This window comes from Phasianus colchicus, chromosome 5, assembly GCF_987193195.1.
Source record: "Phasianus colchicus chromosome 5, bPhaCol1.hap1.1, whole genome shotgun sequence".
NCBI lineage: Eukaryota > Metazoa > Chordata > Aves > Galliformes > Phasianidae > Phasianus > Phasianus colchicus.
In genome coordinates, this window is record NC_143440.1 from 17,573,337 (window position 1) to 17,596,995 (window position 23,659).

The window sequence follows — 23,659 nt, forward strand, 5'->3', positions numbered from 1 at the left end:
TTTTGTTGTATTGATATATGTAGTGTGAATAATAGCATTATTAACACAGTGATTGATGTAAGAACAGGAAATTATTAGTTGATATCAGTGTAATTCAGAACAGAAAATGGCCCTTCATACAGAAGATATCTATAATATTTAGTTCTATTTGACACTGAGCTGCAGGTGGTAAAATGGGTAAAAGATACTCTCAGTGAAAATTGCCTACATTTTTCAGGAATTACAAATTGGAAAAGTGGGAGAAAAACAATAGTAAAAGCCCTGGAAGGATGAAGAAAATGACCTTTCACTTATTACTACCTTTTTTCCTAAGGGAAAAAAAAAAGCTACAAAGAAAAAAAAAACACCATATTTTCAATTCTACATTCATTAAAGCAGGAGCAAATTCTACACATACGAAGGAGCAAAATAATCCAGAGGTTTCTCAAAGACTTAAAGAGTAAGCTACCTTAAAAATGATACAGTTGTGTATCTACATGACTTTCAGGTGAATGCAACGTCATCAGCTTCTGCCTTGTTAAGTTAATAACAAGCAGCTAAGGTATCAAAGAGTGGGGTAATACTGCTGCTCTGTGACACGGTCTTCATTTACCAGCAAACTATCATTACATTTTTAGATCACTGAAGCTGTTCACAGTCTTATTGGCATCTGGAATTCTTCTTCTCTCCTAGATAACCAGAGCTGTCAGTGCCTATACTCTACTGGAAAGAAATGTCTTTCCCATTCAGAATTAGATTTAGTCATAGGAAGCCTTGCATTTGTGACCTCCATGCTCAGTTATGGTACACTTCTGTATTCAGAGTTAAAACACCAATCTTAAAAATCTACAATAGTTTCCAATGCAGAAAAAAACCCAAAAACTCAAGTTGTCGGTGGCACTGCAAGTCAGTGGCCCACTAGTAAATACTGAAATAGACTCAGACATAGACATCTCCACAGCTCTTAGAAGAATCAGTTCTAGTTAGTTGGATGATGACTTCCGCCTAATAAAGCATTTTCTTTCTGTAGCATCAACATTTTGCTGGAATTACACCAGCATATGGGAGACAATTTTGTCTTGTATAACTCATCTCTCAAGTCTAGAATTCATTTCCATTGCTTATATAAAATTAGAGATTTTGCACACATACCTGAAGATGATCTCTAACAGTGTGGTCACACTTGGTAACACCCAGGAAGAAAAATTCATTTTTCATGAAACTGAGCATCACTCCGTGGATACTTCTAGTGTTTTATTTACTATATCCTCTATCCAGGCTGTACAGCTTCAATAAAGAAACAGCAGAATAATTTCTTCCTTTTTCACTTATTATCTCTCAGTAAGTTCTACAGGGAAAAAAGCTACTGTATCTCCAGCTCTTGCCAAAATATAGCTCAAATCCACTTTTTTTTTTTTTACTGTTTTTCCAGAACATTATACAAAAAAGTCATTCATAGCTGCTTACGGTTTTTGCCAATGAAAAATAAAATAAATCATATTACCACATCCATTGCATCTAAAAGAAATTTTTGCTGTTCAGCACATACTACCTTAGGATTTAACACTTCCTCGCAAAATGAAACCAACAAATACACCAATGGAGGAATCAGCATGCTGAAGAGCCATCTCAATAGGAAAATGAACCACGTAGTTGAGCAGAAAGCCATTTTTGAAGCTAAGCTAGAAAAGGCAGGCTTCAGACTAAATTCTAATTCTTCTCTCTAAGCAGCGAGGTTTAGAATTCTTAAAGAAGAAAAAAAAACAAGGAAAATTGTGGGAATGAGAACATCAATTGTAGGAATGACTGATAAAATTATTTAATTGACACTAACCTAAAGATAGATTTACACAAAATGTATAATGGGCAAATGATGGATTAAACACTTGAGTAAACAAAGAGGCTTCCTTTTTCATCTGACTCTAGTGAAGATGAAGAGGTCATTTTCCCCCTGAAATTTGACAAGATGCAAGAATTGTGATGCAAAATTGGAATAAAAAATGCAGGTTAATACACATTGTTTCAAGTACTTTTTACCGGAACTTGAACAAACAAACAGTAGTCAAAGATAACAGAATTAATACATTTTTATAATACTGCTTGAATGTAAATTCTGACTTCGCTTTAATAATTTCTGTAATTATACTCAAATAACACAAAGAAAACACTGTGTCTCAGAGATGTTTCAAGTTTCAAAGAAAATTTCTGAGATGATAAAAAAGCTAAGAAATTTCATCCAGAAGTACATCTTTGATAAAGTAAAGAAAAACAACTCTTCACAAAAAAAATACAGTGCTGTTTTCCAGATCTATCTATTCCGAATTAAAAGGCTAATGTGACAGCTGACAGAACATCCTCAACAAATGATACAAAACAACAAAGCAAATTTCTTGCTTCCCATTTATGTACATTACCATTTAACAATTGTATAAAATAAACTTCATTCAAGCAGGTTTAGATCTGGAATTCAGTGATGATCAGATAATCGCAGTGCTATGCCTTCTGACAAAAGAAGTTGGAAAACAGAGCTACAAGACATAGCTTCTGCCATTAGCCAGACATATGAACATTATACTACTTTAAGTAAAAATGCTATTTGCTTCTAAATTAGTCGAAGATAGGATATTGTGTTACCTGCTAGCAGCCTTTACTATATATCCAAATTCACACACACACATGCACATACACAGTAAAAGTTTGCAAAGAATATTAAGCAGCTTCAGAAAAAGGAGCTGGAAGTATAACATTCTGTACAACATCTCTTAGGCTTTTCATACTGAAAGAAGAGTTGAGGGGACTCACATTGAAAAAATGACTTGGCAGAGTATATTCCCTGACACTGGGAAATGACATTGGGATCTTTGCCTTGTAATTTGGTTTTGCACATACATACACTGGCTATAAGCACAAATAAGATGAACAACTGAAACTTCACAGGCTGTAATTAAAATGCCAGGGCATGCCTAGCCACTGGGGAGAGCTTCATTACTATCCTTCATGCAAAACCTTAAGGACAAGAAAAAAAAGTGACATCTCAGATACAAAACATTGCTGTATTGCAACCCAGGCAATGAACAAACAAACAGATTTCTGACCAACTACAAAAGCAGCAAAGTAGTACAAAGCAACAAGAAAGTACAATGACTGAGTATCTTTAGCTCTATTTGCTGTGATGCTGAGGCAAAGACATGCGAGTCAAAGGGATTTTAAGGGACCATGGGGTGGGGAGTGTGTAAAGTCTTTTGCCTTCCCAAATTCAATGCCCAAAAACTGCAAATCTTGCTGGCGGGCATCACACATAGTTGTTTGTATTTAGTTCTGCTTCCGTAGCTGATTCAGTGAAAAGCGAGCTGAATTCTGCTATGTCTGCTTGGTCTCCACTGATAAGCACACTGCAGCGTATGCCAGACTGCCCAGGACAGAGCTCCTCTCACTGCCAGCTTGCCCAAGGCCACCCTAATTATGGCTAATTGCCTGGACAGTTATCTCTCTGCAGCCTGCGTCGTGCTTCCAAAAGCCTCTAATTGAATTGCTATAATTTTTGCCCTTCCTAATGCAGTGGGTTGGTGAGGTAAAATGACCCACGGGAGGCGGAGAGTGGGGGGGCTCCACAGCCCATAAAGAGCGGAGGGGACGAAGGGTGGGTGTGCAGAGCTGTGCCCGTGCACCGGGGCCATGCAGTGAGTGCCCGCCAGGAGCAGCCATCGGGACTGCAGCGGTGCGGCATCCCAGCATCCGTGGGACATTCCGGCAACAGCCGTGGGACAGCCATCTCGCCACCTGCCAGCTCCCTGCGAGACACCGTTGTGCCCCAGCTCAAGGTACTCAATCCCTTCCCACCTCTCAGCCTTGTCCCACCGCCCCCCAGAGAGAATCGGGGTGTGGGCCCCCGCAGGACGAAGGTTCATCCTCACCCCTCATCAGTGGCCAGTTTGCTCACCTGCTATTCGGATCCAAGCTAGAAGCCAGGCAGCGAGAGACTTGAAGCTTACCCTGGTGCGGTTTCTTTTCAGATGCAGAGGTGTGCAGGTTTCCTGTTTCTGTCTTTAATCCTTTGTGCCGCCCTGTCAGAAACATTTGGACTGGTTTTGTCTGTAAGTATTCATCTCCCATGGGGGTCCTTTCCACTGGGCAGCATCCCTGTCAAAGACGACAAGTGACAGTGAGCTCTTTAATGAAGTACCCTGTGTTTAGAGATACAGCAGTGAGGCAAGACACAGTGCTCATACATTTGAGGCTGTTAATTACTTAAATACCAGGCTTTTGAATAATAGCTCCCATGTCACAAAGAATAAGAAACAAAGGTCTAGAGCAAAATTCAATGGATATCCATCCCTGTCTGACTCAGAAAAGGTTGGATATGGACCTTTTACAGAAACTGTCACGTAAACCCAAGCAATCAAAAGAAAATGTTGCTGTTTGCTAAATGTTTATCAGGAAGTAAATTTAAAATGCAAAGTCAAAACTGCTACCTCCAAACTGTGATTTAGTTTCATTTATACAGTGTGAAATCTTTACATGGATTTCAACAACAAAACCACTGGAGGAGTCAGGAGCTAGCAGTAGTAAATGCTTTGGTATTACTATATTACTTATTTTTCACCATATTTCTCGTATTTCAAACCTTCAGAAGACACTTCTGGTAAGAGACCATCCATTTGGGTGCTGTTTGCCTTCTTGCCTTCAGAGCGTAGTTCAAGCACTAATCTACTTGCATTTTTCTTTCTTTGAGGCAAAAGAAAAAAGGGGCTGGACTTTGAACAGTGCTGGTTACCTACTTGGGCCACGTAAGTCAAGCGCTCTCTCTCATACTATTTCAAAACTCAGAAGTTTCCTCTTGTAAAACTTTGTTTGTTGTGTGCTACTCACTTCTCTGACAACTACACTGAGCCTGCAAAGACTGAATGCTTGTTTAGATATTTATTACGTGCCTATTACAGAACTGAGTTGCCTTAGGCAACAATTGTTTTCTGAAAAAGAGTCATGCTGTGAGAATTTATACACAGATGCACATCTAGGCACTCTTTCTGCTACTGACCTGTAACTTCCATATGGCAAACACTTCATTTTTACTTTTTTCCCTTTTTCCTGGAAGCGTTACAAGACATCATTGCATTCCAGATGTCAGAGGAAGAGTGACAGAATGTGAAATTCTGGCATTACTCAACTTATTTCAGATTTCAGTTAAAATCTGTTTGAAAATGGCTTTATACTACTATTTTTAAAAAATCCAAACAAATTAAAACAATAAGGAAGTGCAAAGAGTCATGGCTATAACTATAACAGTTCATTGTGTGAAAAATACTTCAGGTACATGCTATTCAAAATACAGCCACACATATTGGTTCACAAAGATGAAAGGTCATTGGATTATAAGAAAAAAGATTGTGTGTGTGCATTTGTAACAAAATACATGAACATTATAAGCAAAAGGGAAATACAGTGCTAAGCTATCTCAAATATCTGTCTTTCATCATTATTTCTGTTTGATGTAATTACACTTTTTACCAGTGTTTGTATATTCTCAGTCTCAGTGACACATGATCAATGCTGCAGCACCTACTGCAACTCTCTGTATACAGACCACATAAAAGGATACATAAAAACTGATTAATGCATCTTAAATGTGTTAACTGGCATTGCAAATTTATGCCCCAGAGCAGATCTAACCAAATTGACAAATATGGAAATGTGCTTTTCAAATGCCGTTTATCTAAGACTGGGTAATAGGAATCATCCTTTGTTGCAGGTCGTATTGATCACCTTTTAATGATAAAGGAAATGCCCATTGCAAGGGGGAGAGAAGAGGCACCAGGGGCATGTAAGATAGTTTACATGAATAATCTTGAAAAATTTATTGCAGCTTGTTTTTAAGTAAACACCTTGGCAACACTTTCTAATAGCAGGAGAAAGGGTAGCAAAAACAACCTTCCAGATTACACCCAAATGTACAAACTTACATTTTACTTAGACCTTTCACTGCATTCAGTAACAGGTTTGACAAGTATGTAGATGTAGTGCAGGACAAAGTCTGTAAATGATAAAAATCATAACCACAAATCTGGAAAAAAGGTTATTTTAGTGACATTTTTTTTTTTTTTGTCATTTTGTACATAAGCATCTAACAAAAGTGTTCATTGTGATCTTTTTATTAAAATCCATGAGAGGTAAAGGTTGCTGCCAAGTCAATTAACTCCTCTGATTTCTAATTTATTTGTCAGATGCAGTAGATAACCACAGATCTTTTAATGACAAACATGGTTTCACTGGTAAACGTGAAATACAGCCTGATGAGGATATAAAAGCAGGTAATTAAATTTCTGAAAGTTAATACTGTTAATTTTTTAAAGTGTCTTAATTTATTTACTGTCATTGATCTAAGTTAACTGCTTAGATATAAGGCTACTCCTGCACTTTTGCAGATATCCCACTAAATACTGGTGAGGAAGAAAATTTAAATTTCACCCACTCAGACCATAAGTGTGCTTAAACTCTCTGTTGCCTTGGGAAAAGTACCATAATTGTATTACTTTAAAAGCAGTATGATTTATTACACTTTAAATACATTTATTTTTCTTTCTGCATACACAATTCAGTATATCAGACTTCACCCTAGACAATCAAGAGCTCATTTTTGTCTAACAAGTGAGATCATTCTTTTCAATAGGGAAACCAACAGAAACTGGCAAATATTTTTTGATTCTGATATTACAGAACTGAAATTAAACTGTATGGCACTGCTTATGTTAGAAGATTGTCAATCATTTAAAATAAACTCTCCAAGTTAAGTTTCACAATGTTTCTGTATTTAAGCAATTTGGGTTGTTTTTATTAAAGCTAGAGAACCGACTTTGCCCAAAAACTAAAACAAGTCAATTAAAGTCAAGTCAAATTAACATTTACCTCAGTTTTTGTGTTTCCAGAATGACTGCCAGTTTAGTGCCGGTTTGTAGTTACACATTAAAACAACACCACCAATAAAAGTAGTACTTTCTCAACATTGGTACAAAAATAATACTTTGCCAATCAGAAACGATGTTAAAGGAAGGCAGCATTTGCAATCTAACAGGACGGTGCACCAGGCAATGCTGCCATTTGCAAATAAGCTGCCAGCTCCTTTACTGACGTATATTATATTTAAGAATTATGGAACTGCTGCTTACAAGAAAACATAACCAAACTTGTCTGGGTGGGACCTAAAAATGCATATAACTGCCTCTGTTATTAACCATATTTTAGATGTTTTTCTCTTCAAGAAATGCTGCAAGCTCTCCAGGTAAACTTGAGCTTATAAGCTGTGTTAGTCATGTAATATTAGATTAAAAAAAAAACAACCCCCAAACCCCACCAAAATCTATGAGAACATTTAAGGAAAAACCTTAAACTACAAAACAAACAACTGTTTTGTTGCTAGAGTCTGCAAATAATTGGCTATACAAAATCAAAATCATATATACTCAGTGGAATGTGTGTATTCTCAAGTCCCTAAGATATATATATATATGCAATAAATATCAGATGACAAATAAAATATGATGACTAGTATAATCATGTTGATCATCATAAAAAATCCATAACAAGTGAGATCAGAATAAAATGAAATTAAGAAAAAATTTCAAATGAAAACACAAGTGTTATTTATGTAAAAGTTAACGTGTTTCTGTCCATCCAAAGACCGGAAGCTAAGACATCTGAACACAAACTTCCACACAGATTCTTCAATGCTGACTCTATATCAGAAACCTTTCTTGCTTTACAATTTCCCATCTATTTTTCATGTCAGCTGCACAGCTCTCTTTGGTCTGTATGACACTACAGAAATGAATCATTTCTACCTGTCATGGAAGAATTCCCCCAGCATTCACCTGCTGCAAAATCTGCCTTTCAGGCTATTTTCTGAGATGAAACATGTCCTCAGTGATAACATCAAGGGACAGTATTTTCACCAGTGTGATAATGGACTGTGAGTCAGATTCTGCTGCCCATCTCTTCTATATGTAGAGAACTAAAACACTGTGCAAAATTACAACTCTTTTGTTCTCTAATATCGAACAAGCTTCCACCTCATTGATAAAAAGCAAGATGTCTCCACTTTTTAGGTTTTTGTTGTTGTTGTTTTTTTTTTTTTTGAATACACACAAGAAACATAACTCATTTTCCCAAGTACAACAAGCTTTGAGAACACCTGATTATTTGAGCAATTTAAGTAGTATCAAAAAGCCAACTTGCACAAGATTAAAGGGAGTAAATATTACTTGTTATATATATGCAAAAGCACATCCTTCTGAGCCTTTAGATAAGCCCCAGACCCAGTTGTTAGGATTACAAATCACTTTTGTATCACTTAACATCTCATTGGGAACAAAGTCAGACCTCATGCAGAACTTTTAACTGTTTTGTAAAGCTGATGAATTTGCTACATTTACCCTTCCCTTTCATCTCAAGCTAGCAGACACAAAAAGAGGGACTTGAGAACAAAGGATAACTCCTCCACAATTGGGCTCACTGGCCTCAAGAATCATGACTATTAAGCTGTCAAAGTAGCTCCTCTGCAGCAATGGCATACAAAGCTGTGCAATTTCAATTTTGAGAACTGCAGCTGCATACCTGAAAGTTGCATTGCTCTTCCATGAAACGAGGTGTTCCATTTTAAGAATTTTTTCTTCTAGATTGTCTTTTCAGGATCCTTATGAATTTAGCCACAATGTTATATGCGATTAATAGATACATTTACACCATATTAACATTAAGTAATGACCAATTTATTTTTTTAGGAAATCTTGGAAGACCACTGGCTGACGAAAACATTGTGCGCACAGTAATCGAATTTTTGACTTACTTGCATCTTAAAGGTTAGTGCATACCTTTTAAATCCAGTTACATTTAGCAGAAGCACTGAAGATCTGTTTCTGTTGGTCTTTCTCCTGTGACATTCAGGACTAGTCTTGCATGTACAAGTCTGCTGCAGATTTGCCTGTATTTCTGGGAACAAGGGCAGGAAGAAGGGAGAGGAAGTCAGTTCTACTTTAACATATCTAGGAATACATCTGACTTCACAAGTACAAGCAGTCCTGTCAAAATGCAGGTGAATGGATACCCAGCAACAAGAGGTTTCTAGTACTACTTGATTACTCCTGGCACTGTGAAAATAATAAGTTACTTCTAAAATGTTATGGAGCCGGCACACAGCTAGTTGAAAACAAAGTAAATACAGTCTGATTATTCGCGAGTTATTAAAACCATTTAGTAACAAATTAAATAAAGGCTCAGTTTACCTCCAAGAGCAGTTGGCTGAAATTCAGATAGACTTGCTAGCAATGAAGAAATGCAGCTCCCTTTCTCCTTGCATTCTCCAAGAAAGCCACATCATAAAGCTGCAAAAACACAAAACTGCATGTTAGCAAACAGCTCAAAATGCTGCTGGCAAAACTATGGGAAGTCACAGAACTCTGACAAGATTTGTAAAACTGAGCTCACAGCTGATCTTGTAAGAACAGTAGTTTCATTGTATTATTAGGTAATGAAGAATTCTGTTTCTGATTTTGTTCATTTTAATTACAATTCTTAGTTTCTTCATAAATTTCTCAAAAAAACTTTCACGCAAAGAAAGGCAATTAAATTTTTTAAAATGTCTTCTGCCATCCTAAAACCATCTATGAAATATTTAAAAACTTAACAAGTACTTGCAAAGAACATAATGAGGAGAAAAAAGATATTTTCTTTGCAAATGATTGCAGAATTCTGTTTCAGGAGGCAGGCCATCTGTAACTTCTATACTCTTCTCTTTGAATACAACAAATTATAAGCAATTTTGTCATACACATATGATGTGGAATAGTAAGAAAGAACAAGGTGTTATATATCATTTTCATTAAACAAAAAGACATTCAAGAGATCTATGAAATTTCTGTATGCCTAGGAAATAAAATTCTAGACATCTCTGGCATAATTTTCTAAATGATTTGCATTCACCAAAGCAAAATAATTTTCACTACTGAAAACATCAACCCAATGCTTACTTAATCAAATTTGCATTTGTTACAAAAATTCTTTACAGCTAGTGCTAAAGGCCTGAGAGAATTCAAATATATACATATGTTTAAAGAACATTATTAGCATGTATATTCACTGTGGATAAATAAAGAGCTTGTTCTGCGTGCCACTGAAAAGGAGCCCTAGGCATTTATTTCCATACCTTGCTATCTGAGCCTAGGGAAGCAAAAGCAATAACAGGATAAAAAAGGAAAGAATGCAAAACATGCAAAGTGTGAGAGTCCACTGTGATGAATAGGCTAAGACCTACTGAGCTGTTGGGCAAGAACATAAAATGCATCTCATAGAAATACAAATTATTTCTTCCCTGGGATGAATGAGAAAAAGTGTAGAATAACTGTAACTATCAAATCCCTATTTAGCATAGTAAAGCCAAACACTTTCTTTTATTCAGAAGAGATGGTATTGTTATCTGTCCTTGGAATACAGGAAAATGGTATCTCCAGAACATATAAAATGGTTTTTCTTTGAGATAGTTCTTGTATTTCCAAGTTATAAAAGACAGAATATTGTCACACTACCCCCTAACAGTAGGCATGGCCAAAACCTGGTACAAACTTTAACACCAAATCAGAACCATGAATTTTGGAGGTGAAAAACATACTTTGATACTACACTACTGTGGTGAAATGCTTTAACATTTTCCCTCAAATGTCACCTTACCACATTAAATATATTCAAGAAGATATTCTCCTTTGAAGGTAGTGTGGGAACCCACTCATGGAATTCAGCATCAGGGAATGATGATACTTAGATTAGATACAAATCTCTACCTACCTACAAGATGAAGTGATTGTTTCAGGTATTATCATTATAAGAAATGCCTCAGAGACCACAAAAGTGGCTTCAGCTATTTCTCTTGAAAATGAGTCCCTCCAGTTTTAAACTCTTGCCCATGTAAATCTGGATGTAGAATGGCATGTCGCTGTCATTAATATTAAAAGCTTTGTAGCTTGATATCAGTAGTGACACTGTCACTGTAATTTCATTTTTTTTTTAAAGTATTATTATTATAACAAGCTGTTAACATTTAAAAGAAAGAAAAAGTTCATGAAGTAACCTATTTAAAGTGCAATGATTTGCCACTTACAGTTAACAGAAAATATTTTTAAAAATGTGTAGTACTTTAATTGGATCTTATGATTTACTTGCCAATATTATTATGCATACTTACACATCTGCTAATTCATTTTTTTTCCTTCTTCGAAGAGGTGGGAGCACTTGACAATTTATCTTCACCAGAGGAAACAAACCAGTCTTGAAGAAGAAAACATTTTTATTTTGTTGTAGTGCAAATTTGACTCAATTCTAAACAAAAGATCCAGAAGAACAGAAGACGAGATGTGTCGTTTTCATTAATCTGAGAAATGGTAAATGATGTTCTGCCTCTTTGGTTTTGTTTTTCTCTCCTGTAATGTTATGGTGTAAAATTTTGGCTTGGTAGGTAAATGATAAAATAAAAATAAACAGCAACGACTTTGTTCTGTTTCCCTTTAAAAAGCACACGATAAATCACATACAAAACCCAGGCAAAACGAAAAGATTATGCTGCACCTCTACTCATGAAATAGAACATAAATACTACATACGGAGCATCTTAGCTTACTGAGACAAAGGAAAAGTTCAATTTCAGACTGCTACCATCATACAATCTTTTTAGGTCACAGATCTACTTACACTTCTATACTTCATGGAAATCTTTCTTCCTGTTCAGCTGCTCACAGGCACAACATAAGCTCATGTTCCTTTTGCATTTCGTATTATTCACCTGTAATAAACCAGTCCACAGGCTGAAGCTTACTTTTACACAATATAAATGTAACTAGAAACCTATTTACATGAACTACATGTATAGTTTTCCTATTCTTATGCCACCACAAATACTGGGTCTGTACACTTTAATGGAGAGGCTCTACTAGCTACACCAGAATTAAAAGTATATGTTATGAGGTGCCTTAATTTGAGTCCAGCAAAGCAGTTGAAGACATTCCTTTGAAGAGTTTTGATGTAGCAGGACCAGGAGGCTAGGCCTATAAAATGTAAATGGCACAGCAGAATTGAGGAAAACTTTTACAGCATGAAGAGTTTTATAAAAGTTCTTCACATTTGACTTTGACATTCTACCTACCACAATGAAATATCATCCTTTCAAAATGCTGTTTTCTGGAGCACACAGACTGGCAGAAACTTTGCAGAACATTATTACATAATCTGTTTTTCACTTTTAGCATAGCAGTGTACATTCTAGATGCCAGGCCATTAGCGACTAATCTGAAACCACAAGGCCATTTCACCGTCAGTCCACCTTTGCTCTTCCTCCAATAATCACTCCAACTATGATTCAGTGTCTGATACACACCTTCTGAAGTATACAAAGTATTTTCCATCAGATTCAATAGGCTTTTGGGGAAGGTTTTTTCCCCCTACACTATCTGGTACAGTTATGAGATTCCAAAACATGAAAACAATACAGTGAACTCTATCTTGTGTACATTAGCATTGTTCAGCACTTCTAAATTCATTTTTGCTAGTAATGTCCTTATTTCCAGTCATAAATTTGAGCTATGCCATCAAGAGGAATTTTCAGCACCAAGCTCATGAAATTTGGAACGATTTTGTAGGAATGTCTACTTGAAGTTCTGAAAATACAGATTACTTGAAATGCTGAAAAGTCTCATAGGATCAGGTTCCTTGCAAGATTTCCAAAACTGTCTGGACAGGGAGGTCCACAAGTTCTTACACACCACACAAAACAGTTAAGCACACCTATTACATATACATATATATACATATATATCCACAGTCTTTCAGCTGCCCGAAGCAATCCACGCACTCACATTCAAACACATTTTGGCAATAATACTCCAAAATACAGAGAGATGTGGAATTTTAGAAGTATTTCTTCATTCTCTAGAGCTTTGGCCTTTGGAAATACAATGGGCCAGAACTGTAAAAAAGTATTCTTTGTGGCCTACTTCAGTAAGTCTTACTTTATTGATCTTTTACTTAAAGCATGGCTTACATTTCCACAACTCAGACATAAATTTTGCAGATATCTAGAATGACATCTCCATAATCAGCCTCTCAAAAAAATGCCTGATTAAAAATGGCCTTTAAACTATGATTTGAAAGCCATTTGTTTCATCAGAGTAAAGAGAAGACAGAAAGGTTTGTTTCAGTCAAAAATTTATAACAAAAAAACTAAAAACAGCTCCTAACCATTTTGTCTACATTTCATTCACTTGCGCATTCCCCTGTATCATATCTCACTTCCACTGAGGATTAGATCAACCTTTGGTCTGCACTAAAGATAAAAGCCAAGGTCTAAAAAGTAAGTAAAACTTTGTTGCAATGTTTGCTAATGCAATGAAATTATTTGGCATACAAATTTAATACTGAAAATGAACAGGAGGCTCACATAATTCTGAATAACTGGATAATAAAATGGAAGATGAAATTAAATGCTGATGCAAGCAAAGTAATATGCACAGAGGAAAACAATTCTAATTTTGCATACACATAATCACGGTCTAAATTATCTCCAGAAAAACAGCTTAGACTCATTGTACATGGTTCTCTAAAAATGTCATTCTAAACTCCAGCAGCATTTACAAAGGCAAATGGAATGCGAGGAATTATAATGAAAGCAGGCAAAAACTCAAAAACATCACTATACTACCATTCCCATCTTTGACACCAGTTTTAAGTGACCAGTTTGTACTTCTGGTCACTGCACTGAATCACAGAATGGCCAGGGTTGGAAGGAACCTCAAGGATCATGAAATTCCAACCCCCTGGGCCACATGCAGGGCCACTAACCTCCTCATTTAATGCTAGACCAGGCTGCCCAGGGCCCCATCCAATCTGGCCTTGAACACCTCCAGGGACGGGGCATCCACTACCACCCTGGGCAGCCTGTTCCAGTATCTCACCACTCTCTCTGTAAAGAACTTCCCCCTGACATCCAACTAAATCTCCCCTCCCTTAACTTAAAACCATTTCCCCTTGTCCTGCAGTTATCTACCCTTTCAAAGAGTTGATTCCCCTCCTGTTTGGAGGCACCCTTTCCTTTAGGTATTGAAAGCTTGCAATGAGGTCACCCTGCAGCCTTCTTTTCTCCAGGCTGAACAAGCCCAGCTCCCTCAGCCTGTCCTCATAGGGGAGGTGCTCCAGTCCCCTGATCATCTTTGTGGCCCTCCTCTGGACCCTCTCCAACAGCTCCCTGTCTTTCTTGTACTGGGGGCTCCACACTTGGATGCAGTTATTCCAGATGGGGCCTCACAAGAGCAGAGTAGAGGGGAACAATCACCTCCCTGTCCCTGCTGGCCACCCCTCTTTTGATGGAGCCCAGGATCCCATTTGCCTTCCGAGCCACAAGGACACACTGCTGGCTCATATTAAGTTTTTCATCTATCAAGACCCCCAGGTCCTTCTCCACAGGGCTGCTCTCAAGGACCGCTCCTTCCAGTCTGTATGGATGCCTGGGATTCCTCCAGCCCAAAGTGCAAAACTCTGCACTTTGCCATGTTGAACCTCACCATGTTCACCTGGGCCTCTCGAGGTCCCTCTGAATAGCATCCCTTCCTTCAATCGTGGCAAAAAAAAAAAAAAAAAAATTGGTACACACTTGGTACAGTGTGACATTATAGTCTTAAACATCACAGTTGCAGTGCCTAGTGAATTTATTCCATACTGTAACCCAGGAATTAACAACTACCTAATAAAATGATCACATAACATTTTAGAACCCCACTCCAGAAAAAGGAGTACTTCTCCGTGCACTTCATAGTGAAACTGTGGTAGTGGAAGGCATTGTAGAGGCCATGCTGCAGTTACATTTAGAAGAAAAGTCCCTCAAAAACAATTGGTCCAAATAAACCTACTGGCTCAGAAAGTCTAACTGGATTGCTCCTCAGTGCATAATCAACTTGTGTGCATACAGAGCTGTAATATAACCCTTGCAACTGTGATTCAGGGCTTAATTAAAGCAGGGATTCATCATCTGCATAGCAGCTAATGTCAGTTTACAAAAGAAACTTGGAAAATCCACATTTTCTGGCTAAAAATTATACAGAAATTATTATTTCCTTCAACCAAAAAAGGTATAGCTTTAATATAGTGCTTCACTTGTCAGACATTCTCACCGATATTTGTTTAAATGCAGTGCACTTCAACGCAGAAGAGGGTATTTCCAGATGGTGCAGTTGATACAGAACAGTCTATTCAGATTAGGAAACCATTAAGCAGCTGACAGGGTACATGCATTTTCCCACCTGTCTACTCATGTAAAGGTCAGACTGCAAAATTAGCATACAAAAATTAGATAGGGACTCAGAATAATGAGGAAGCTTGATACAGGAATTGACATAACTCTGCTCTCAAGTTTAATGTTGCAATAGTTGAAAGCAAACTACAGCCCTGTTTCATATGACCAGCACACTGACTTCCCAAGCTAATGGAGAACCTCGTGACAGCTCACAAAGGATTCTGACAATTTCTTAGCTGTACTTCTACTTTTCAGACAAGACAAGGAGATAATGAGGCGAGACAGTACATGAAGTAATACATTAATAACTCACAGCAAAAGATATGGAATTAGTTTTATATGATTTCAGGGACAAAAAAGAAGCAAGTCAGAAATGGGCACAAGGAATAGTTTGTAATTTACTCAGGATATAAATTACCTTGAGGGATTTCTAAGGCAGACATGATTCTTGAAAGGAAGTTAATAGCTAAGCGTTATTAGCAGAACAAATGAAATTTCACCAAATGGTGAAGTTCATCAATAAATTGCAGCTCTTTTTCTGTCACTATTTTGTGTCCTATCATTTACTTTTAAATTTTTAATGCATATAATAATAACTCGGATACTTAATTTAGTGAGGAGTGAGTACGGGCCAGGGACAATGCATAACTGAACCAGCCACAGAAAACTGCAACTCAGAGATCCATCTACTGCTCAGACTCAGCAGTTGGGTATATGAATGAGTATCTGAATGGCAGATAGAGATACTTAGGGCTCAATACTGAACATCCTGGAACATAGTTTAGGGTCTCCACACCTCAAAGAATTGAGTTAAAAGCCAGGACTGATCTACAGATGAGAATTATTTTCTCTCTTTGCTTGTAAAGCACTGCAATTTTCTCAAATATTTGATCTCAGAGCCCTTGAGATTCAACTCATATATTTTCCATAATCTGTGGCATTTCTAATTGAATGGATCTCTAATGATTTTCCACTGATTAAGTGAATACAAATCATAGAGCCTTTCTGAATGCCAGGAGACATGAGTCTCATACAGAATGCCTCTCTGAGGGGAAATTCTAAAATATATTCTATCTAAAATCAGGACAAGAGCTTTTGTATGTTCTTGGAGGTTTTTTGTTTGTTGGTTAGTTGTTGGTTTTTGTTGTTGTTGTTGTTGTTGTTTTTTGCCTATGCATTTTCCACATAAACATTGACTATTAATCAGTTACAAAAATGAAATAATTAGTTCAGAATGGATTGTTTCTACAGTTTCCCTTCCAAAATGTTTATGAGGCCATGTTTCCTTGAAGCAGTTTCAATTATTAAAATAACCTATTAGGAAATAATTGATTTGATTTATCAGTATTATTGGGATTATTTACACTTGTCAATATCAAAGGTGGTATTTCAAATTTAAAATGGAAGCTTTGATCATTTATGTTGCTATAAGTTCCTATGGTTGCCCTTTAGTCTTATTTCAACGTAGGGGCGTTATATCCTGCTTTACTAAGCACCCCTGTTCTGAAAGGTCGAAGATTTAGGAACCATCATTTTTGGGGTGGATTTTACACTAGCTGGTCTCTGCAGCTACTAAAACCATACACAATGTAGACTCCAAAGCTTTGTGCAAGAGCTGTATGCACTTCTTCTGTATACAGAAATTAGTATTTGGGGGACACACATGCTAGGCAGCTTCTTTTAGGATTCTTTAAAGCAACTTCAGGCACTGAAGAGGGCAGTTGTGCTAAGTGAAGATCTGTATCATCTTCTGTCCTCAGCTAGCCAAAAGTGTGCGCCCTGACTCTGAATTCAGAACAACCTATTAAGTTAGGCATTTTTGCTAGCTTCTGCAAATGCAGCATGAACCTTGGCTCAAAGACTTAAGAATAAGCAAAAGCAAGGAGGAAAAATCATCATGTTTTTAAAGCTCAGGATTACATTTTTTGTATTACTTTCCAAAGCACAGTTTTTCAAATTGTGCCTGCTTGGCCTTCATGCTAGTTACGCATTTATTTAATATTTAAAAATACATTTATATAAAGTCAGCATATATGTGACAAGTCCTGGTCTACCAAACCTTAGTAAAGCAGTACTGATGACTTTCAGATAGGTTTATGTATATCAGTTAAGATCTGACACATTTAGTGGAGCAGTATTATAATAAAATCTCATTTTTAAAGATCTCATAGCTTAGGATTAATACAATTTTAAAATAAAACCTATAGCCACTCTCATTCCCTAAACAATTCTCCTTCCTGCCTTCTGCAATGCAGATTATTCATCAAATCCTTTCATTTTGTGTCTTCAAAACCAACTGATTCAATCTATTAAAGAAATAATACTGTTTTGTATGTTTAGAAATATTCCCATGTCCATTAAATTTTAATTAGTTTTATGTAGTGCAAACTGTATCTCTTTTTTTTCCCAAAATATTTACATTTTCTCTGTCTTTTGCAGCATTTCCATTTAAATTCCTTTCCCACCACACATTATAGAGTATCTTATCCCTCATTACAGCACTCAACATTTATTTCCAAATTAAGTTTGGTTAAACATTACAAATTTGTTGTGTCAATCACTGTTTTGATATCCTTCTCCCCACTCTAGCTGTCTATTAGCATAATGCACACTAATTACCAGGAAGCTGTATTTATGACAACATTGGCAAGCCAGGTGTTCTTTACTGAGCAGAAAGCAGATTTAACACACTTTTTCTATGACCTGTAATAGCTATTATGCATAGGCACTAGTCTTCTCCTTAGTCACCAAAAGGCTGATGCCCCTTACAGAAAAAATTTTATGTATATATATATTTTTTTAAGACATTTTGCCTTTTGTAAATTCAGAGTGGAATCACATCTGCAAACAGGCTTGAAATATATCTGCTGAAAATGATGCTCTTATGCTACAGAATCCGGGAAAAATACTTTTTTGCTGAGCCTCCTTTTCAACTTATAATAAAAACATGAAGAAACTAGTCAATAAATTCTTCATCACCAAATAGCATTTTCAGGTATGGAACAAGAATTTTATTTCTGCCTTTCTCTACTTAGCACAGTTTCACAGACATGGAAATAATTTTTGCTCTTGCAGTTACAGGCATTATGCTTCAACATAATCCTTTGGTTTCCGTTCTCAGAACCAAACACCCACAAGTTGCTTAAACTTGAGGGAAACCCGGTAACCTTTATCAATGACATAGGTGATGGGATTGAGTGCACTCTCTGCACATTAGCAAATGACACCAAACTGAGCAGTGCAGTTGATACAGCAGAAGGAAGAAATGCCATGCAGAGGGACCTTGACAAACTTGAAAGGTAGACCCATGTGAACCTAATGAGGTTCAACAAAGCAAAATGCAAGGTCACTTGGGTCACAGCATACAGGAGAAAAACTCCTCAAGAGCAGCAGTGCTGAGGACGTACGGGTCCTGGTAGATGAAAAACTTAACGAGACAGCAGTGCGCTCTTGCAGCCCAGAAGGCCCCAGTATCCTAGGCTGCATAAGATAAGGAGTGGCCAGCAAGGCAAAGGAGAGGTCTGTCAGTGGTGAAGTGCTGGAAAAGTCTTCCCAGTGAGATTGTGGATGCCCTGTCCCTGGAGATGTTTAAAGCCAGCTAGGACAGGCCCTGGGCAATCTGATCTAGTACTTGGATCTGGTGGTTGGCAACCCCGCCTGTAGCAGGGGGGTTAGAACCTGATGATCCGATCCTTGGGGTCCCTTCCAACCCAAGCTGTTCTACAGTAAGGGTTTCCAGAATAAAAGGTTTAAGTATTTGCAGGGTTGAGGAAACTTTCTTTTCCTCCCTGTTTTGAATAAATGGTTTGAGTTTTAGATTATATAGAACACATTAGGGCGTTCCATACAAAATGTTTAAGTTCCATAATTTTGTGCTTTAATACATGTTTTTACCTGAATACACAAAGAGCTGACAGCTGGGCAGACTGCAGTATTTGGAAGTCCTGCACCTCCGAATGTAACAGAAGATCTAGATGGCCACAAGGTGGAAGTGTTGCTCTACTCGGAAAAAAAAAAGCTCGTATGCTCGGATTTTAATGAATGTAAATAGCTGATTTAATTAGAATTGCAAGTATAAACAAAACATTCTGTGCTCGCTAACAGCACAAAATGCATTGGCTATATTTGACTGCATATTGTCATTAAATTATTTTTGTATTAGAGTGACAAAAATTGAAAACATAATTGGCTGAAAGGTAATAAAAACAAGAATGCTTTACCTACGTTTCAGTGAGAACAGGAGGAAAACATACACTTTAGAGTATGAATAGGGAAGATTCGAGCAATATTCTGAGGGCAGTATAGTCCCTGCTTGCAAAAAATAGTCTAGTTAAGAAGCAACACAGCAGCTTTCAAAACTTCTTTGTGAAAATCTCACATTGTAAATAAGCTTCATTTTAAATCTGTCATTAAGTGCCTGCATGTGAATTGACTACAGAGAGCTACACTATATTGCTAATTGGATAACTGGTTCACATATGCTACAGAAAAAGAAATCATACAAAAAAAAAGATTATCTTCAGGATTCAAGAAACATCTCCCTAAGAGATGATGATCTTTATTGGTGTTTAGATGTTTGCAACAGCCCAGAGCTGTAAATATCAATATTTCTCTGGAAGCAACTGCTCTTTTAGAGGTGGACTCCTCTGAAAGACGAGTGTTAAGCAGTCTGGGTGGAGCTCCAGGGAGTAACACTCACAGCTGCTAGGAGGAAAGATGTAACTGGGCAGGAATACAACTCTCAGGACTGCTGAAGCAGGATTTCAACAGAAAAAAAAAATTATGCAACACTGAAAATGCATTTTGTGTTCATTCAAAAATCTGAAGTGCAGGACATTGAGAGAGCAGCAGCAACTCTTCAAAGGGATCACTGGGCACTCTGGCAAAGTTGCTACATACAGCTGCTTTCTTCTGCACGTCTCACAACTTGGTCAGCTGAATACAATCACACATCGTTTAGAGCCAAACAGCTGTGATTCTGTGATTTGCTGTTCTCCACACAAAGGATTTCTATATTTACTTTTGTGGTTTACCAACACAGACACTAACAACAGCACATAAGAGGGCTTTAGTTTCTGGAAACCATCTTGCCTTACAACTATCTGGTAAGTGATGGTCTGCCAGAAGATTTGGAGACTGATATTACAACAAAGCTTTATTAGTTCAGTGTTCAAAGCACACTGAACTAAATAAAATAAATGGATGGCATATTGCAAAGGTATGAAAAACATGAACTACTGCAAAAAGAGAATATCCAGTAACAAGAGTACCACAAGTATGAGAATAGGACTGACATACAAATGAAATATGAGACAGTACAGACGCAGACTGCACTTCCTGCAGACTCCCAGACTGGTGTTCAACCACAACTGAACCTAGCTGGTGAAGGTGTTTTCAACCCTTGCCTAGGAAAAGAGAAGGCATGGAAGAATTTAGTCTCTAAAGTTGCCTTTAAAGTCTTATGAGCCTAAGTTTTATCAGTATAGATCATTCACTTCTTCTGAGGCCAGTTGTGCAAACCCCTTCCTCTGAAGTCAAGGCACCATCTGCACAATTAGAGATCATCTCAGCTGCAAGTATCAGAACCAGGCCTCTTAACCTTGCCTACATGATGTTGAATGATTGCATCAATTACCTGTGACAAGCCAGTGATTGGATCACATGATTAGTAGTTCACTCATCTTCTAGCTATCTAATTCATGGTTAATGAGTGCTTTTCAAACACTCTTTACCATTGGGAATCAATCCCTAAATCACCCCCTATTCACATAGTCTTTTTCTTCAGACAGTGAACTCCTATGTAATGATGTGGATTTTATGCTTGTCATCTTTTAAGAAAGTAGTAGATCTGTGGGGAAAAAAGAAAGCCACAAAACAAATTACACTACCTTGCCTCACAGCACTTTCTTTTTTTCTTGGCACAAGGAGATTCTCACTTACACATATGACAGGACAGCAGTTAGTCTCCTTTTTCACAAGGCTTTCTGTATTTTTTCCTCCTGTTCTTTAAGAGTTCACATATACTGTTTCTACCTAATCATATTTTTCCTTTGGTAAAATTTAATCACCTTCTAACTTTGCTTTTTTCCCCTCCTCCAGACTCACTGACCCATAAATCAAGAATTTTAAGTATTAAATTAAATCCGTACCTCTTCCTGTAAAAGAGGTAAGAATGCAGTGGCTTCTATACAACTGAACAGAGGGAAAATAGATTACATGTGGTGTCTAGCATTTGAGTTTGAACAACCAGACTGATTTGCCAGTTGTAGCATAAATAAACCGCTTTTAGACAGGTCAATACAGAGTAGACACTAGTACTGGGCAAACTAGTACAGTAAGGTTAAAGGATTTACTTTCAAGGACTGCAAAAAGCACACATCTCCTGACCCATCAAGTCAGTTTGCTATGGCTGGAACTCAGTCTGTATAAGCACTTTCCTACATAGCAAAGTAGCAGACCATTAATAAGAAGGATTGATTTTTCTGTCATATTGGAACACTCTCAGTTAAAAATTTCAGTTCTGTCACATTGCAGAAGCTTTCCAGCAACTCAGAGTGGAGCTAACTATCACATGAAAGCAGCTGGGAGCTAAGGATGACAAGAAGGTACAGAGAAGCAGTTTCCACACAAAAAAGGGCAAAATTTTGTAATAGTGATCATAACTAGGTTCAGCTAACAGTCCACACTGCTAGACAATCTCGGAGGAATGAAGCAGTCTGAGACAAAGTGAGATAAATGCATTTTAAAGGCTTTGCAATGACTGCAACATAGATTTAGCAAAGCGAGAGCTTCAGCTGAAAAGCTCCTCCCAGATAAAGTGCCCCCCTAGGTATTGAAAGCAGCCCAATTCTCAGGTGTTGGGGGGGGGGGGGGGGAATGCACTCTGGGCTCTAGCACTGAACAGATCTTGACTTCCCATGGTACTAAAGTTTTGTCTGCATTGTACAATGAAATGCTGTTCAGAAACATCTGTTCCTCATAAGTGAATTAGATTTACTTCTCGGTTCAACAATTTTGGCACAGCCCTGCAGCGTGCTAAGGAAGGACAAGCCTCTAGAAATCAGCATCACAAGTAGATAAATGCAAAATCCAAATGGGCAGAGCTGTCTACTTATTATTCCTCATTATGGCCATACGTACTCAAGGTAGTTTGATTTCATATTTTTCATGTAGCCTATAGCTTTGTAGAGTTCATTCAAAATGTGACATTTCTGACAGAGATTAAAGGGGCTATGGGTGCCCTCAGCTCTTATATCAGCATATATTATATGCTAATATATTCAGCATAGACAAATGCCACATCTTTCTTCTGCACAGTGAATACATTTCATATTGTGTTACATTATTAGTGCCATTAGAGTGCTTACTGTCATGAATGGTCACCACAATACAGATGTTCTGAAATAGCTAGTTCACAGAAACCAATCTAGAAAGTTCCATCTTCCTTTATCATAACTCATCCAATGTTCTTTTTGTATTTACTATAGAGATAATCAAAATCCAGTCAATTCAGCACTAATAAAGAAGAATAAACTGAATAAGGCAGAAAATGATTTATGCACAGGAAAAGGGGAAAAGCCTACCAAGTCTCTTTAACAGTTAAGCTAGCATTAATATGTGGATGCGAATAAGATTAAATTATTAATAAATGATCAAAGCTATGACTGAAATGACATTACGGAAGCTTCCTTGGTCAAACTGTTACAGATTCCTTTTGTTTGGTAGTCTAGAGATCAAATAAAGTAGTTTATTGCCAACTATAATCAAAGTATTGTTCCAACCACTACAAATATGAATTATGCTAACAAGAAAGCAAACTAAAATGAAACAGACTTGGTGAGGTATCCCAGATCCTTCATGTAAAGAAAACACACTAAATTATACTTTATCATCTTCTCCACAGCCATGAACATCAAAAGTCTACTCTAAAACCAAATATCAAATATCTTAGCCACTGTGATGCTTTCAAAAGACAAGTCTTCAAGGAAAACCATGACAGCCAATACAACCAATATTGCAAATCAGAGGCCTTTATCAGAACTGATATCAGTGAAAATCTTGCTAATTTAAGTGGGGTCTGAGTCTGGCCAGAATGAATAGGAAAGTTGATTTTGCCTCATTTTGATTCAATATATAGCAAAGTAGAATATGGATAAAGTTCCTGTTTCAATGGATAGAGTAAATTCCTTCCTGATTTGAGAAAGCTGCTTGGGTTAATAGAGAGTTAATCTCCATAGCTGTGAATTGTCTCTAGTTTTAATGAGACAACTCACAGTAAATTTATGCAAAATACTCTCCAGTGTTTCTGGAGAAAGCAAGTAACACCTGCTTCCAAGTCGACATTATCTCTCCCATAAGCAG

General features: G+C 37.3%; 2 protein-coding genes across 7 annotated transcripts in view; one reads left to right on the forward strand and one right to left on the reverse strand.

The window, feature by feature from the left end:
• TESMIN (testis expressed metallothionein like protein) overlaps positions 1-23,659 on the reverse strand; it is a 69,679-nt gene that overhangs the window by 16,443 nt on the left and 29,577 nt on the right. Inside the window, exons 15-20 of one of the 6 annotated variants that reach the window (XM_090140687.1) lie at positions 11,710-11,800; positions 11,207-11,289; positions 9,255-9,353; positions 8,844-8,961; positions 3,972-4,119; positions 1,132-1,930 (exon numbers count right to left, since the gene is read on the reverse strand). The gene's annotated coding sequence lies outside the window, so the exon portion shown is untranslated. Of the gene's footprint in view, positions 1-1,131; positions 2,986-3,919; positions 4,120-8,843; positions 8,962-9,254; positions 9,354-11,206; positions 11,290-11,341; positions 11,442-11,709; positions 11,801-23,659 lie in introns of those variants that run through there. The other 5 variants (XM_090140686.1, XM_090140685.1, XM_090140689.1 and 2 more) reach the window with 5 other exon arrangements.
• GAL (galanin and GMAP prepropeptide) lies at positions 2,982-11,323 on the forward strand. Its single transcript, XM_031608968.2, has 6 exons — positions 2,982-3,800; positions 3,993-4,073; positions 4,712-4,766; positions 6,201-6,287; positions 8,754-8,831; positions 11,242-11,323. Exons 2-6 carry the CDS (start codon positions 3,993-3,995, stop codon positions 11,292-11,294), a joined length of 354 nt encoding a protein of 117 aa, XP_031464828.1. The 5' UTR covers positions 2,982-3,800; the 3' UTR covers positions 11,295-11,323.

Excerpts from the sequence above, each read along its gene's own strand:
- GAL (XM_031608968.2), top strand. The coding sequence starts at position 3,993 with ATGCAGAGGTGTGCAGGTTTCCTGTTTCTGTCTTTAATCCTTTGTGCC. Across the intron at positions 4,074-4,711 it reads CATTTGGACTGGTTTTGTCT|GCAAAAGAAAAAAGGGGCTG; the intron begins GTAAGTATTCAT and ends TCTTTCTTTGAG. Across the intron at positions 8,832-11,241 it reads GACTTACTTGCATCTTAAAG|AGGTGGGAGCACTTGACAAT; the intron begins GTTAGTGCATAC and ends CCTTCTTCGAAG.